Raw genomic sequence first — 16,859 nt, forward strand, 5'->3', positions numbered from 1 at the left:
ATTAGGCTAGGGTGAAGAAATGATGACATTTGGAGTCAGAAGACTATGAGTTCTATTTGTATCATAAGTGTATAGCTAGATAAGTCAAACTCTCTGGGCCTTCATTTCACATCTGAAAAATGGGAATACTACAACCACAGAGAATTGTAAGAATGACATTAAGGTTTATATAAAGCTTGAAAAGTCTAACATTATATCGGTAATACTATTAGGTGGAATCTACAAAAATTAATGACTGATAGTTTTGCTTTATATTATTGTCCAAGTAAAAAGAAATATAACTGAAAATATACTCATTTTCAAATATTGAAAATTCAAATCAAGAGATATGACAGCAAATAATTACATAGGAATGCATTTGAAAGTTATTACTTTAGGAAGCATTTTATATCAATACTTATGCACAGATCAACAATCCAGCTCTTGCATGTTCAGAATTTTAACTTTCCTTAAAAGAAATATCCAAAAGGCAGATTTCTTTTTCCCATAAAACTAATTCTCTATCATGACTAATTTCTTTAAAAGGTAAGCAGTATTACAATTAATCAAAAATAAACACAAAATTCAGTGTTATCTGGATCCTTCACAAACCTATATCCCACACATTTTACCTATTATGAAATTCTATTACTTGACTGACATGAATCTAGAATCTACACTGTAATTGTTTTCCTTTTCATAAATCTGGTCCAAGCATCTGCCTGTAATGGTGTTCACTGAGACAAACTTCATCACAGAACAAATTTCCAAGCATCCCTTTTTATCATCTTGAATCCTTTTTAAGAAGTTGTAGAGTATAAATGTTAAATACAATTTAAATTGCTATTTCTCTGTGGAAACACTGTTTTTAAAAAAAAAAAAAAGAAATGTACTAATTAACTTTTGTCCTAATCATCCCATCCTTAGCTCAAAGGTGAAGGAATGAACTCTAGGAGTCAGTGTAATTCTTACTCAACCATGAGAGTAGGTACCTGAACACCATAATAGTATGTTCAGTTTACATGGGAGTAAAAATCAAATGGGAATGGGAATCAAAACAAGGCAATATATACAAGCCTCTAAATGTTTTTAATGTATTAAACTAAGTATTAAAATAATTTCAAAAATCTGGTATTTTGTAACAGTAAAAATTAGTAAAGCACAACTATTTCCCATTTACCATCCCCTGGTAGCAACTTTCCGGGGCTGTATTTCCTGCTTTTTCATATTATTTTGTAGATTATTATACACATGTCAAGGGGCATGTTTTCATCTGGCTGAACTTTCTCAATGCCTTTCTGAGTTTATGATCTAGTCCTTTAATGCTGAATACTTGGATTGTGTCTAATCTTTTGCTATTATAAACAATGTTGCACCAAATAAACTTGAACATGTAATTTCATACATGAACAGTTGTATCTGTAGGACAGAGTTCCAGAGTAGGATCGCTGGGACAAAGGAAGAAAGCATTTGTGATTTTGGAAGCTACTGCCAGATTCTTGGGTTTAATTTGTTCATTTAACTTATTTTGAATGAGATTTCTTAATGCTTTCCTTTCTCTAATGTATCACCAGTAAAGCCTTTGCTCTGTAATTAACTTTGTATCAAAGCTGGGATTGCAGTGTAGGCGCTCAGATTTAGGGAGCAATTATTAACATTGGGGCTATCTTCATTATTGTTCCTTACCTTCTTTTACCACTCCCAAACCTTAACTGGAAACATTTCTACATGTATTCCAGAATAAGCTTTAGCCCCCTTAACTATTTCTAACCCTACTTTTTCTTTTTTCCTTCAATTCTTCCCCTTAGAATGGCTACTGGTATTTGTGAATGAGCACCGTCACTGAAATTCTGGCTGAGGAGACAGCGTACAGCTGCAGATGAGATTTATGCACGGGGAACATATGAGGGCCCAAGATGAAGATACATTCTTTCCATTCACTATCTGTTGCATTTCAATCTTTGTTACTAGTAAGTGATGAAGTTTGAAATGAGTTTTAAAACATGACTTCAAATTTTCTAAATACTAATTAAAACTATGATCTAAATAGATGGAAAGGGAATATCATTTTCTTAGTCAAAAAACAAAACAACAAAACAAAACAAAAACCAGACTCTTGGAGGAAGAGGTGGAAGAGAATAAAACTGAAGCATTACTTTAATTTTCTACAAAATGAAGTTTCGGGAAATTACCATTGTTTATAAAGTGGAGGGAACAAGGAAGATTCCAGTTTCAGTTATAGAAAAATGTTTGCATCAAATTCTCTGGCATTAAAGATTTCAGAAAACACAGGAGCACAGAAAGAATTTTAACATGAACTACTTGATGCCTCATCTCTAAGTTCCAAGTACTACAAACAAAAAATATACTGTGCTTATGCTGAAAGAAATTAAAGTAGACTTAATGAAATGTTCATTGCTTATCTGTTATTACGCCTCTGGTTATAAACATATAAAAAATTTAGGCTCTAGAAAATGTGTAGTTAATTCTTGTTTGAATTGGCCTGGCCTGATATAGAAAGATCAAGTGAAGCTTGGGCAAAAATCTTGGTGTACTCTGGTTTAACAGGTGTTAATTTAAAGCAAAGGGTGGCAAATTTTTTTTCCTGTAATGGGCCAGAAAGTAAATCTCTTAGGCTTTGCTGATCATAAAGTAGCAAGATAATACAATACATAAACAAATGCACATGGCTGTGTTCCAATAAATATTTTACAACATAGGTGGCAGGGTTGATTTGGCCTATGGGTCATAGTTTGCCGATCCATGATTCAAAGGATACATTGTATTTTTAACCCAAGTGCTCATTTGTTAGCAAACATGCTTTCTTTTGACATATCTGGGGACATAGTGATGTCTTAATCACCTGAATAGGTTTTACAAAGAAGATATGTTGGCTCTCATCTGAAAGAGAAAAGAAGGTAGGAAATTCTAGCTAGGAGGAACAGAATCATGAAAGGTAGAAAGATGTGAATTAGCAGAGGACAAGGGGGAACCGAAAGAGTTGAACTGGACTGAGAACTGTGAAAGAAAAGGAGTAATTAGGCAGGGAAATCAGCTCTGTTGGAAGAATGATTTTCAACATTCAGTTTGAAGGTGATGGTTAAACACCCATGTAGAGCACATGGTTATCTTAATACTTGGTACACTGTTGACACCCAGTGTTTGCCGATCGTAGGCTTCTCACAGGCCAAGAGAAAGGAGATCAGGGCTGGAGAAACCGCAAGCTAAGATATGGAAACAGGTGAAAGCAGGTAACTTCAAAGACATCAAAACAGAGTAGTTCCAAAAAGGAATTTAGAGAATTTATAGCTTGAAGTTTAAAAGTGTGAAACAAGTATGTCAAAACCCTGTATGTGAGGAAACAACAACAAACCCCAGATGTAAACTACCTAACCAGTAATTTCTTTTTTCCTCCCAAAATACAACCCAGTGGTAGTGCTCAGGTTCCACATAATAAAGCCATCAACTGTAACGGTCATTACTAATGAAGCCAGTTGGGTCTTGGGTGATTAGGAAAACAATCTTGTTTTGCTCCTTGGCTCTCAGTGATATACTTAATAGCTAATTTGTTAAACTCCTTAGAAATTAACTGTTCTTACTCATATCACTCATTTTAAGATGTGTTTATACTAGAGGGGAAAAAAAGAAAAGAAGGTTTAAAAAAAAAAAAAAAAACTACAGTGAGTTCCAATGAAAACATCCAAAAGTTTTCATCTACAAATCAAAACCAGTACAGTCTTCTAGACTGATTATCGGCTTGGCTTATTTTGAGTGTTTACAATGCTTTTTAGATTATTACTGAAAAAGATCGTGTAAAGTTTGTTTAAATTTATATAATGTTTAAATGTTTATAGATAAAATGAGGAAAAGTTACAAAACCACCTTCTATTATTACCATTATACAGTTTCATGCTGAATTCCATTTAACTTTCTAATTTTATTTAAAATTACAAATTCCAACACTCATTTTTACCAATTAGTTTAACTTAAACACTTCTGAACAAGGTTCCCAGTTTAAAGATCTGGAGCAGAATGATCTAGGTATCCAGTCTGGCAATATGTTAATATTAAACAGATTTCATATTTGCATAGCAAGTTTGAACAGTCAGTAGAGAATTCCATTAATTGACAAAGAGTCCTGTAATTACAATCTCAAGACAACATACTTTAGTGAGATGTAACTGCCAATTTTTTGCCATTGCACATAAAGGAAATGATTTAATTAGAAAGGAAAGAGCAAATTAGAACTCTTATGTAAAAACTGTGTAAGTGTGAAGAATAACATGAAGAGGATTCTACACTGATTTTCCATTTCCAACACTTAATACGGCAATAGCTTTTAGATTACACATTTATTTTTCCTATATAACTATCCACCACTCATAATGTTTTGAATACTATCAAGCCTATCAGATAAGAACTTAGGCTATACATTTAAGGTCACAATCTAATGAGAGAGAGAAATATGTCCCTTTATGCTTATTTCCAAGAATATCATTAAAATTATCTTTAAAAAAAAAAAAAAAAAACACCTTCTAGGCACTCGGCAACCCTTTCAGGAGCCAGGTGCCGCTAGGGCTGCGGCGAGCGCCTTTTCTTCTCTTGCCTCCTTGGGGCCCGCGGGCAGCAGCCTCTTGGCAGGCCGGTCGGCGCTACGCTGAAGCGGCTGGGCGGGGGCGCGGGGGCGCGGGGGCGCGGGGGCGCGGGGGCGCGGGGGCGCGGGGGCGCGGGGGCGCGGGGGCGCGGGGGCGCGGGGGCGCGGGGGCGCGGGGGCGCGGGGGCGCGGGGGCGGGGCGGAAACTGCGGGCCGGAGAGAAGCACAGAACTCGGCCGAAAACCGAGAGCTCCGCGGGGCCGTGGAGACTGAGCTGGACCCGGTGGAGAACACCCTGCGGACGCGGCTTCCCCACCGTCGGCCCCGGAGGCCCGATGACATTTATGTCAACACGAAGACTGACTTTAAGGCCCAGCTGGCCCGCTGCCAGCTGCTGCTGGACGGAGGGGCGCGGGGTCAGAACGCACGCACTGAGATCTACATTCACGGCCTGGGCCTGGCCATCAACCGCGCCATCAGCATTGCCCTCCAGCTGCACGCTGGCAGCTTCGGGCCCTTGAAGGTGGCCACCAGTACTTCTACCGTGGAGCTTGCTGATGAGCTGGAACCAGAGACGGATACGCGGGAGCCGCTGACTCGCATCCGCAGCAACTCGGCCATCCACACCCGCGTCTTCAGGGTCACACCCAGGTAACTGAAATGAGCCTGGCCCACCTTACCCACTCACCCCTCTACAGCTAGGCTCAAATGCGCCTCTTCTTGAACTGAGTACTGTCGTGGACTTCCCACCAGAGCCATGCGGGAAAAAGCCTATCCCCGCCAACCCCAGAGGACTCCTAACTGAGAGGGTGAATACTGCCTTTTGTTGGGCCCAAGCAGTGGGTCTTCCGGAATCTTTGTGGCCTGCAACCATTGTCCTATGCAATAAAAAGCATCCAGTTGTAAAAAAACAAACAACAAAAAACACCTTCTAAAGTAAAATTTAAACATACAGTAATCCCCTACCCTCAAAAAACTATTGAGATAGAAATAAAGAGATTCTAATGATGTAATTCTAGGATACTTGTAAGCATTTTCTTTTCTTCATCCCTAGTAAATAGCACTTAGGAGAAAAGTTCAATGTGTATTATACCAGAAACATTTTTAGGTACCCCCACTAGGAAGAGATTCTAAACATTAAGTCAAATATTTAAATATTATTTTAATTAGCTATGTTTAAAAACTCAGATTGATCATCAAAATTACATTTACTCTAAAAGTAGTTCTCTACATTAGTCATATATAATCAGATGCTTTTTATCAGAGGAACGTTAGAGCAAACAACCCCTTTCTCAGCCAACTTACTGGTGAACAGGGATTGCTGAACAATATAGCTTTCAAAATTATCTAGCCTCACCTAGCTTTAACTGGCAAAGTGCTACAGAAGAGAAGGAAAACAAAACAAAACAACTGCTGCAATGGGACTATCTAATATCCAGTAGTCACGAAACAAGGACCTCTTTCTCACCTAGCTGTCTGCTCACCATAACCTTTTAAAATGTTGTTAACATTAGCTATGCTTCTAAACACCTACTGAAATACAAGGAAGGCCTGTGCTCAGTTCCTTAACTAGGTATAAGTATGCAGTTCATTACTGAAAAGGTCTTTAAAGCTTATTATACCCTTCATTATTATCAAGAACAATCTGCTGTCACAAGTAATCAAAGAACCTTTGAGCTTCAAGAATAATCATGCATATCTAAATTACATTTTAGCTTGCAGATAACATTTTAAAGTGCTATTAAGAGTCCTTCCAAAACAAAACAAAAAACTAGGATATAATTTCTCTGTAAGCTTTAAGTAGAATTTCCCTTTAAAGTCACTTTGTTCTATGTTTTATATTGCCTCTTCATTCACTAACTATACGTATGAAAATAATGTGGGAACCACTATGAAACAGATTTTAAATCAATTATCAAATGCTCTTGAGCATCTGATGTTCTTCATTGCCAATGTTAGAAACAGAATTCAGTTAATGCCATCAATTGAAAGTAGGTAGGTCACTGGTCATTTTTTCTTACTCTTCCATGATTTCCCAAACTATGTGCAGGAAGTCCTAGCTACCTCCACAAGAACCCACTGCTGTGTGCTGATTTGTGCTGTGTCAGCAGAGAAGTCAGGGTAGGAAACATAAAGCGAAGTCCACTGAGGTTTTTTATGCATAGAAACAGCACTCTAAATGAGTAAGTGAAGTAAGGCAGTAGGAGGAAAAGTCTCTGAAGGGTACAATTTGCTGTAATCACTACAATGATTAGTATTAACTCCTGGACTTCTTTTCTCTTCCTATTGCCATAACTGCACAATTCACTTCCACGATCCTCCCAGCCTTTCTCCACTGATTTCGGCCAGAGAATTCATTCCCCAGGCATCTGCTCTGTGTACTAACTCTCCTATACATCTACAATCACTTTCTGGGTTCTCTTGTTTATTATGAAAAACTGGGCCAAGAAAGGCTCTTTGCCATCTAACTACTGTATTTTATTAAGAACACAGCTAACAATAAGCCACTGCTCTGCACGCACATGAACACTTACAAAATTCAAGAAAAAAATGACTATCTGACATTTTTAAATGGTAAAAGTTATTATATCAGCACCTGGGCAAATATCAGTCTGATAGTCAAAAAATTCCTTATTTCTAGGTAAAACTCTATATCCTTTCCATTAATTTAAACTCTTAAATCCCCCGGACATACAGTAACCTATGGCAGCAGATGGTATTACTGTTCTCAATTCCTTGTGTTTCCCTTTAAGAGTATAATCACTGTTTGTTGCTACAGGACCTGCAGGATCTCTCTGTGGGAGGAGTCTGCCTCTTAGCCTCACTGACATCAGGTTTGGCCAGGTCACTGTTTTGGCCAGAGAAATAGAAGCAGAAGTGACAGTCTGCTAGCTCCTAAAAGAAGCTTTACATGTCATCTGTGGTTTTGCCAATTATCTTCCTCTTTTTTTTCCACCAGGAGAACTGCCCATTCCTGATGGAGGTTGCTCCTCAAGTCATCACAGAATGAGGAAGGCACATAAAGGACACGTGCAGCCAACATGTAAATTAAGAGAAAGAAGCTTCGGGGTGTGTGTTTCGAGAAGGGGTATAGTGGGAACTGCATGCCCCAGCAAAGGCAAAAAGAGGGTGTTTGCAGCGTTTAAGGACAATAAAACTGACTTGGTCTAGTTCTACTTTATCATCATCATCATATGTGGGTAGTTCTAAGCAATTTCAGGGGTCAAACATCCCTCCTGCCTAGGTGGACTGCTCCCATTGCCCTCTTCTTTAATATGACTGTACAGATCGCTCAAATTTTAGGGTTGTGACGTCAGGAAGCTAGCAAAAGGAATTAAAACCTAATCTTTCTGGCTGGGGTTTTATTTTGCTGTGTCACAGGGATATTTGCTCTTCCTCTTCACCCCTGACCGACTTTTCCTGCTCTGCTCTTCCTTCATGCTACCCACTGCCGCTGATTTTAACACTATGAGCTGCACTGGCGGGAACCTCCATATACACAGACTTCATGTTTTTCAGATGAAAATGAATGCCTGGAAAGATGACTGGTATTTGTCCGCACAATACTAGTCATGAAGCTTTTGGTAGGCTTGGATTAGTATAAATGCAAAGTGAGGACATCCCTGACCTGACACCCCCCCACCCACCGCAATCCTGCCTCCCTTTCTGCTACTTTAAGCACGGTTTATGAAAAACAGTTACAGCGCTCAGTTTCTAATACTTTAAAGTTTTACTACAGCTTTAAGAGAAGTTCTTACTGCTCTTTAAGGAGACTGTTCTATTTCCACAAATACCTTTACGGTCACGCCTTGGGTATTCACGTTTAGTGTTTTATATTGAGATAAGCATGCAAACAGTGTATAGTGAAGATAGTATGAGAAGAAACGATTATGCCAGGTGTATTGCCTCTGATCCCAACTTCTGCTTCCATCTTAATCTCCTAGTATGAATATGGTTCAGCCCTACTGAACCAATTATTATTCTCCAAATATAGCATGAAGTTTCACATCCCACATCTTGTCTTTTTGCTTAATCTTTTCCCACCCTTAGAATGCAGCCTTCATTTCATACAAGTCTAAAACATATTTATCATGACCTTTAATTCACGTATCATTTTCTCTGCACCCACCTCTCCCCTCTTTTAGTCTCTATTTTGTCCTAGTATAATAATTTGGTTTTTCTGTTGTTTGTTTTCCTAAGGGATAAGAAATAGTTAACAGCTCCGGAGTCAGATTTGAATCTGAATCCTTGTTTTAGCCAGGAGATGTTGTTTTTCACTGGCCCCACTCTATAAAATGTAGACGAAAATTAGCACAGTGCCTGACTCACAGGAAACACTCAGAAAAAGTAAACAGTAAACTACTACAATGTATCGTTAACCTTTGCATTTCACGCATACTTAGCACAGTGCACCTGGTGTTTACTCTACCAGGCACTGAGGGAAAACACATAAATCAGGTATTATCACAGATACAAGAAGATAGGAAGTTGGAAGAAATGACAGGAGCAACAAGGGAGTAAGAGGAGCAGCAGTCACAACACAAGAGATGTCGAGGCTGGACCATGAACACTTAGTAGGATTATGATCACATTCTGGGCAAACAAAAGCAGAAGCACAGGAGAATAAACAAACAAAGCCATAAACTGGTGACATTTACTATCATACATTAAAGATGCTCTATAAGATCTTTTCTGTTACCAACTCTTACTTGTTACAATTATTTTCATCAATTCTAGACAGCTGAAGAGGTTGCTGATTCTAAAACTGATAGACTTGACTCACAACAGAACACCTTTAGGCCTTTCTGTCAGCAATATTTTATCTTGTTTGGACAATTATTTGGGTTCTACTGTAACAAAGTTGTAAGAAACAAATTCAAATGGGAAGAGGAGCTAGTTTCAGTAAGCTGGGTGACATCACTGACATGATCAAAATAACTAAAGAGAAAAATACTCATAAAAACCAATACAGAAACTTTACAAGTTATGATTTAAACTATAAAAATTAATGCTTTACGTCTTAAATTCACTTCCCTTCTGTAGCAGTTAAGGCATGAAATTTAAACATATGCATAAACTCTAATATTTACTTAGAATAAATGGATGGGGTGACTAAACTGCATTAATACATAAGAAAACCCTATTACAAAATGCCCACCTGTGAACTTAATTATATTCCAAATCCCAAGATTTTTACCCAGTAATTAAAGATACATAGATAGAGGTGGATTTTCTTTATAACAAATATAATCTATAATTATTTTACTTCTTTTCCTTAAGATTGTGTTTATTACATGGAGAGAAATGTATTAATGGTAAAGTAGAACTGTTCAAATTTTAAACGCCCTAGAAAAAGGGCTCTAATACGTAACTGCAGTAGTCTTGCTAATGTTACACCAAAGAGTAGTACACAAAAGGAGCTTGCTCTGTAGAAAGAATTCTATCTAGATTCCCAGTAACAGATACCACTGTAAGAACAGTCAGCTTAACTGCAGGAACAGTTAAATGTTTTGTTTCTCCTTCACACTAAATTCAGTTTCTCTATACATTTTACCTTTAAACAGAAATGCGTTTTCATGTGTTCTTACGTAAAAAGAAAACTGCTTTATCGGAGGAAAGGTCAAAGGCGACACTCATACAAAGAGTCCTTTTATGACCATAAAGGAGAACAAAGAGGAACGTAAAACCATCTTCCCAACTTCAAAAGAAAGTTTGAAATGGATTACCAAGGAAATCAGTCACTGATCTGAAGATGAAACTAGATGTTACATGTAGGTTCCAACTATTTTTATGTTGGATCAGCAGTTGTCAGCCCAGAGATTCAAATGCACAGTAAAGAACAAAAACTACAAATTTATTTTTTCTCTGTTTTATACATAGAATTCTAAAAATATTAAAATATCATATTTTAAAAATTTAAAGCCCTCATCTTGAATTCACATTGAAAATTAATGTCATAATTAGTTCCAACTCAAGAAGAAATGATCAAAGTGAGCCAAATAATTTAATCTTAGAACCCAAATATAAAAAAGGAAGTCAAAGAGGCAAAGGGAAAAATGATAAGAGTAGAAAAAGGTAACAGGACAAATGTCCAAATATTCTATCAGGTAATATTTGGGCATTTAAAGTATATTCTTATGTTTCAGTATGAAAAGGCCTGGCTCCTAAAAGAAGAAAAGATTTAACCTATTGTAAAACAAATGTTACACAGACTTGTTTTAATAGTAAGATATTTTTTCTTTTTCAAAAATTTAAGGAAGCAATTCAAAACATATTAAGTAAGTTTAAATATAGGTTCTAAATTCATTAAGCATCTACAATTCAAAATCATGTCTTCTACTTGTGCAGTAGGTTTGCAAGTTTTCAACTAATCTCATCAAAAGTACCACGGAAAGATGTCTGGGAACACTGCCCATGCCCAAAGGGTCCCCTCCCTCTCTGTACAGATCCAAAGGTTTTACTCTGCCATAGCTCAGATGGCCAGCGTGGAAAATTCTCCACCCCGTTTAATAGAAATTATGTTTCTTTCTTTGAAGAAGTCCATTTACGTAGTGCATTTAACCTCACCTACATCCTCTTATTACAGGATTCTGTGGGACCCTGCTACTTGAGGACAGTAAGTTCTAAAGGTCCCTGCAGTGAGATTCCGTGCTTTCCCCCCTCAATATTAAGTATAAAACTCCAATTTATATAGGAGAGCTTGTATACATTTTTTTCAACCACATTCTCTAAGATATATCAGAGCACAATATAATTTTTGTTTCACAGACACAGATGTTAAGATAAAAAAGATGACCCTGTCTATGTTGGATAGAAAAGTAAGATTACTTATAAAACATGGCAGAAAGTTAAATTTGAGAAACTTGAGGGTTAGATAAAGAAGTTATATCTATAATGGTTGTATCTGTAATGAAAAAGAATATGAAAAGGCATATATGTATGTAGATGTGTGACTGAAACATTATGCTGTACACCAGAAACTGTCACATTTTAAACTGACTATACATCAATAAAAAGACGGTTTAAAAAAGATGGTTATAAATGATCAATCTGAAGTTTCATAACCTGTTCATAAAGGTTAACTATTAAATTTATTTTCACCACTGACTTTCAAATAAAATTGAACTGTGGAAAATCTTTACCAATCCTACAAAATGTGTTAAATGACTCCCCATGGGTTGGGAAGAAGACTCCAATGAAATAAAAATAAGTCCTGGGTCACTGAACATCTCAAATATCAGATGATTTTATTAAAATTAAACAGGTTGGTACTCAAATTTAAAATCACAAACTAACCTCTTTAAAAAAATGTAATTACTTAGAGTCCTAAAAGTAAACTGTTCATCTCAAAAGGAAAAACCAAAATACAGTAAAGAAGTTATTTCACTAAACAGGAACAATTTTGTTATCCATCTTCAAACCATAAACATAAATCTTAAATATGATAGAGTACATAGTGTGACAATGCTTATTTATAAATACTCATCAAAATTGTTTTTATTCACTAATCTGGAGAAATAATTTGTGTATGTATGTGTATTTAAGTTGATCAGCCAGAAGAGTAAAAGCAAGTTCTTCTGTTTTTGTCTCCATGTAGGATATTGCATGCATTAACCATTATTTCTTGATTTATAAGCTTAGGGATCTATTGAATTCTTATGATCAAAGACAGCTTAGCACCCTTAAGCCCTCTTTTCCCCCTTTATCAAGTACCAATATGATTAGATCACAATATGAAATAAATCTTCAGTATTTTCTGCCAATTTATTTGTTCATTTGTTCAACAAAAATGTACAGAGCATGAACACCGTGCCTGGCACTGTTCTAGGTGTTAGGAAACAGTGGGAGACAAAACAGACAAAAATCCAGCTGCCATAGAGCTTACTAATGAGACAGATAAAATATAAAACAAATGAGTAAAATATACCGTATGTGCCTAGGAACCAGAAATCTTCTGATTCAATAAAAAGATAACCCAATTCAAAAATAGGCAAAGGTTCTGAATAGATAATCCTCTAAATACAAATGGCCAAAAGCACATAAAAAGATGATCAACATTATTAGTCATTAGGGAAACGTAAATCAAAACCACAATGACCGCTTACTACCTACTAGGATGGTTATAATCATAAAAATTAAAATAATAATAATAAAAAGGGACAATAACAAGTGCTGACAAAGATGTGGAAAGCTGACAGCCCTTCTTTATTGCTGGTGGGAATGTAAAATGATGGCGTTGCTATGGAAACAGCTTGGCAGTGCCCCCAAAAGTTAAACATAAAATTTCCATATGACCCAGCAATTCCAGTTCTAGGTATATACCCAAATTCCCAGAGAACTGACAATGGACTCACATAAGTGCTTGTGTAGGAATGTTCACAGCAGCACTGTTCACAACAGCCACGAGGTAGATACAAACCAGATGCCCACCGAGGAGTGGATACACGGTGTCACATGCACACAATGGGATACCATTCAGCCAGAAAAGGGAATGGAGCACTGATACATGCCACAGTGAGGATGAACCTCAGAAACATTATACTCAGGCAAAGAATCCAGACAAGAAAGGTCACATATTGTATGACTCCATTTATAGGAAATATCCAATACAGGTAATCATAGAGATTGAAAACACATCTGTGGTTGCTGGGGTTCTGGAGACGAGCAATGGGGAGTAACTGCTGAATGGATACGGAGTTTTACTTTGGGATGATGAATGTGTTTTGGAACTAGATACAGGTGGTGGTTACCCAACACTGTGAATGTACTAAATGCTACTCAATTGTTCACCTGAAAATGACTTATTTTGTTATGTGAATTTCACATAATTAATTAAAAAATATCTAGTTTTGAGAGTGAGTGGGAGAATGTTAATGAAAAGGGTTTCTTTTCTAAAAAACAATGACCAGGGAAGGCTTCATTGAGGAGATGACCCTTGAATGCTGACCTGAAGGAGTGCAGGAATCGTTTATACCAATATTTGACAGGGTTTTCAGCAGGACAGTGGCATGAAGTGACTTACATTTTAATGGGCTCATTTGAGCTGCTGAATTGAGAAGACACTATAGCTCCACCAAGGGCAACAGCATAGTCGTCAGTTAGGGAGCTACTGCAATGATCTAGGAAAGAGAATTTTCCAGTGCGTCTTTCAATTCTTTTAGTAAGTTTTCAGTTTCTCTTTTGTTGATCAAAACGTTCTCTTCTCACAGCCTCCATAGTATTGTGGATATAATTTCTTTTATGGTTTTTGGGTTTTTTTGACGTTCTCTTTTTATCCCTACACTATCCTACACTGTCTCTATTTTTTTGAGTGCCTTTTCCCCTATTTGCTCTGATTTCTGGTCTTTATGTAAGCATTCCTCAAATGTCTGATCCTTGGTGGTCTGCTAATATTTGAGAAACTAAAATGCACTGCCTATGTGGGAAGGACTTATAAATAAACCTCCCTGTGGGATTATTTGGCAGGGTTCCACTGAGGTATCCCAAACTGCATGCAGTATCTTAATCCCTCCTTTTGACCTGGTCAATTTGCCCAAAGAAAAAGAAATTGCTTTAATCATCAAGGGGTACATTCAGCAAGAGCAAAGCCGCTGGGTTCTTTCCGAGTCTCTAAGATCTGATCATACGTTAAAAACATATGTCTCCTTAGACTTCTCACCCCTCACCTATCCAGGCCAGTCTCTCACCAAGTCCTGTCAGTTTAACTCAGGAATAAATCCCTTGAGTTTATACACTGTTGACCCTTGAACAATGCAGGGGATGGGGGCGCTGACCCTCAGTATAGCTGAAAGTCTGCATGTCACTTAAGAGTCAGCCATATGTATCTATGGTTCCTCTTTCTGTGGTTCTGTATCCAAACATTCAAGCAACCAGAGATCCAGCCAACCCAGGATTATGTAGTATTTACTACTGAAAAAAATCTGTGTATAAGTGGACCCGCTCAGTTCCAACCCGTGTTGCTCAAGGGTCGACTGTACTTCTATCCATCTCTACCATCATTACCCTGGACCAAACTACATTCTTTGCTTACCAGGAAAATTACACGTCTTGTTTACCCCCTCCCCAGGTTATCCTTCAGTGTGTCTGTTTTTCCCAATTACCCAGAGTGTATTTTTTCAAAGTGCAATTTCAGTCTTGTTCCCTTCCTTCCTATCTTCTCCCAAACTACTCCCACCATGGATTTTTAAAGTCTAGTGGCTGTCAGTACTCTTGGAAGAGAGTCGTGTGGGCTGCCTACCTTTGCAGCCTCCTCCGACCTCCTGTCCCTGCCCCCAGTTCTCAGGGCTCCTGCTCTTCTCTTTCATTTGTTCACACACAGCTCTTTGTTCTACCGCTGTTTGCTTGCTCCAACTATTTCCTATGTAGGGAATGCTCTTTTCCCCTCCTTTTCCTGTTGTTTAATCTTACTGATGCCTCAGTGCTCATTTTTGACATCAGTTCTTCAAGGAAACGTTCCTAATCTCCCTTCTAGCTTTCCAGACCTGCGCTTTGTTAGCACCCATCACAGCTGTAATTTTCTAAGTGTGATTCTTTGATTAATGCCTCCCTCATTAGAATGCACACCTCCATAAAACCAGGCGCCTAATCTCTTTCTGCTCACCACCGTTTTCACAGAGCTAGGCATAATGCCAGGCACCTATTATATACCCTGTAAATATTTGACAAATGGTATAAAATTAAAGGAAGGGAACTGCCACTACTATCACCTCCAGTGTGTAAGATACATAAACAGGTCTACTGCTTTTTAAAGGCATCTAACAATGCCGAATTATGGACTACCTTGAAAATTGTGACCTTAAAACATGCGTTTTTACTTTATCATAATCAGCTCAAAGAAGTCAGCACATTAAATACATACACGGACAAACACACCAGTTTCATAGAAAAAGATATCAACATTTACATTAAGCTCCTGGGAGGGTTGGAAAAGAACCCCAACCCCCCCCCCAAAAAACTGTGTTGTTTATTTCAGGCCAGGAACATAAAGTGAACAAACCCACCAAAATCAAATAAACCAAAAATCAAAAATAATAATAAAAATAAACTCACAGCCAAAATTACTTGCTCTAATATATAAATATTCAAGAATGACCAAATAATAGATCCCATTATAATGTGAAGAACAGCAAAATGTACACAGTATTTTCCATACCGTGAAGACTACATAAATACTTTACTTGAAAAAAATTTAAAGTTGGACCCAGTAAATGTTATCAAGTATTATCAATGTCATTTACCACTTGTGTTCTTCCAGTTTTATAATACTTTATTTCAAACAAAAAATTATTTACCTGCAACTCTTTTTAAAGATAACATGTTCAAGCAATCCAAATTCAGTTGCTCTAAACTTCACTGAAAAGGAAGTACCCAGGCTTTTAAGATGCTTCAGAATGAGTCATGAAAAAATATTTTTAGAAGCTATAAATGTCGCTGGAACCCAACTATAGAAAATTTGTGTAAAGGCTTTATTCATTAAACTAACGAACCCCCACACTATGTCATTCTATATGCCAGATATGGAAAATGCAAACGGTAAGTAACGGAATAATAATAATGAGGATAAAATTTAAGAGCTCTTAAAGAGAGATAAGATACCTGAAACATATGGTTGTTATTATATATAATAGTTAAAGAACCTACTATCCTACCACAAACGTCTCTTTGATCACTTCGCGTGTGTGTGCACCTTCCTATCAGGATTAGTAGTAGTTCAGGGGTGCAAATAAATGAAGACAGATTTAAAAACCCTGACTGACTTCCATGGTGTACCCTGAGTTGTTTTGTCAGGCTTACAACTGGTGTGGCAGGGGTTTTTGTTTTTCAATGTACCTCATAGCTCCAATTCAACCTTTCACTGCCTGTGGCTGAGGTCTATGGAAAAGGAGATGAATGAGAGAGTCCCCGCCCCAGACAAGGCTCACTGCTGACCACTGCCATGCAGAAAAAGGCATGGGAAGGAGCAACTGTGCACTGTGTGGTAAATGCAACAGCCCGATGGGCCAAGTGCTACGGGATCAACACAGAAGACCAGGACAGGCAAGTAAGAAGTGTCTGTTTCACAGAAAGGTGGGTCTCATTCACTCCCATGACTCTTTCAACATCCCTAACGTTTCAAGGCTTGAACACAAAGCGTGTGTGTTTACATAGGTCAACTGACACTGTTCTTTGTGTTAACCTCCTGTGAAACCTCTTCTGCTGTTTTGACAACAAATTCATTAATCAAATATCAATCATAAAGTTTAAGATTTAAAATATTTTCACCTTATTACCTTTTATATTTGATGCT

General features: G+C 37.5%; 2 protein-coding genes across 3 annotated transcripts in view; one reads left to right on the plus strand and one right to left on the minus strand.

Moving 5' to 3' along the window:
* The window catches only part of MINDY3 (MINDY lysine 48 deubiquitinase 3), an 85,596-nt gene that overhangs the window by 21,144 nt on the left and 47,593 nt on the right, over positions 1-16,859 (minus strand). The window lies entirely within an intron of this gene.
* Positions 506-8,433, plus strand: LOC105077603 (ribonuclease P protein subunit p20-like). The gene is made up of 3 exons (XM_074357984.1): positions 506-525; positions 4,643-5,224; positions 7,533-8,433. Exons 1-3 carry the CDS (start codon positions 506-508, stop codon positions 7,549-7,551), a joined length of 621 nt encoding a protein of 206 aa, XP_074214085.1. The 3' UTR covers positions 7,552-8,433.

The sequence above is a fragment of the Camelus bactrianus genome, chromosome 35 (genome assembly GCF_048773025.1).
Source record: "Camelus bactrianus isolate YW-2024 breed Bactrian camel chromosome 35, ASM4877302v1, whole genome shotgun sequence".
NCBI classification, from domain to species: domain Eukaryota; kingdom Metazoa; phylum Chordata; class Mammalia; order Artiodactyla; family Camelidae; genus Camelus; species Camelus bactrianus.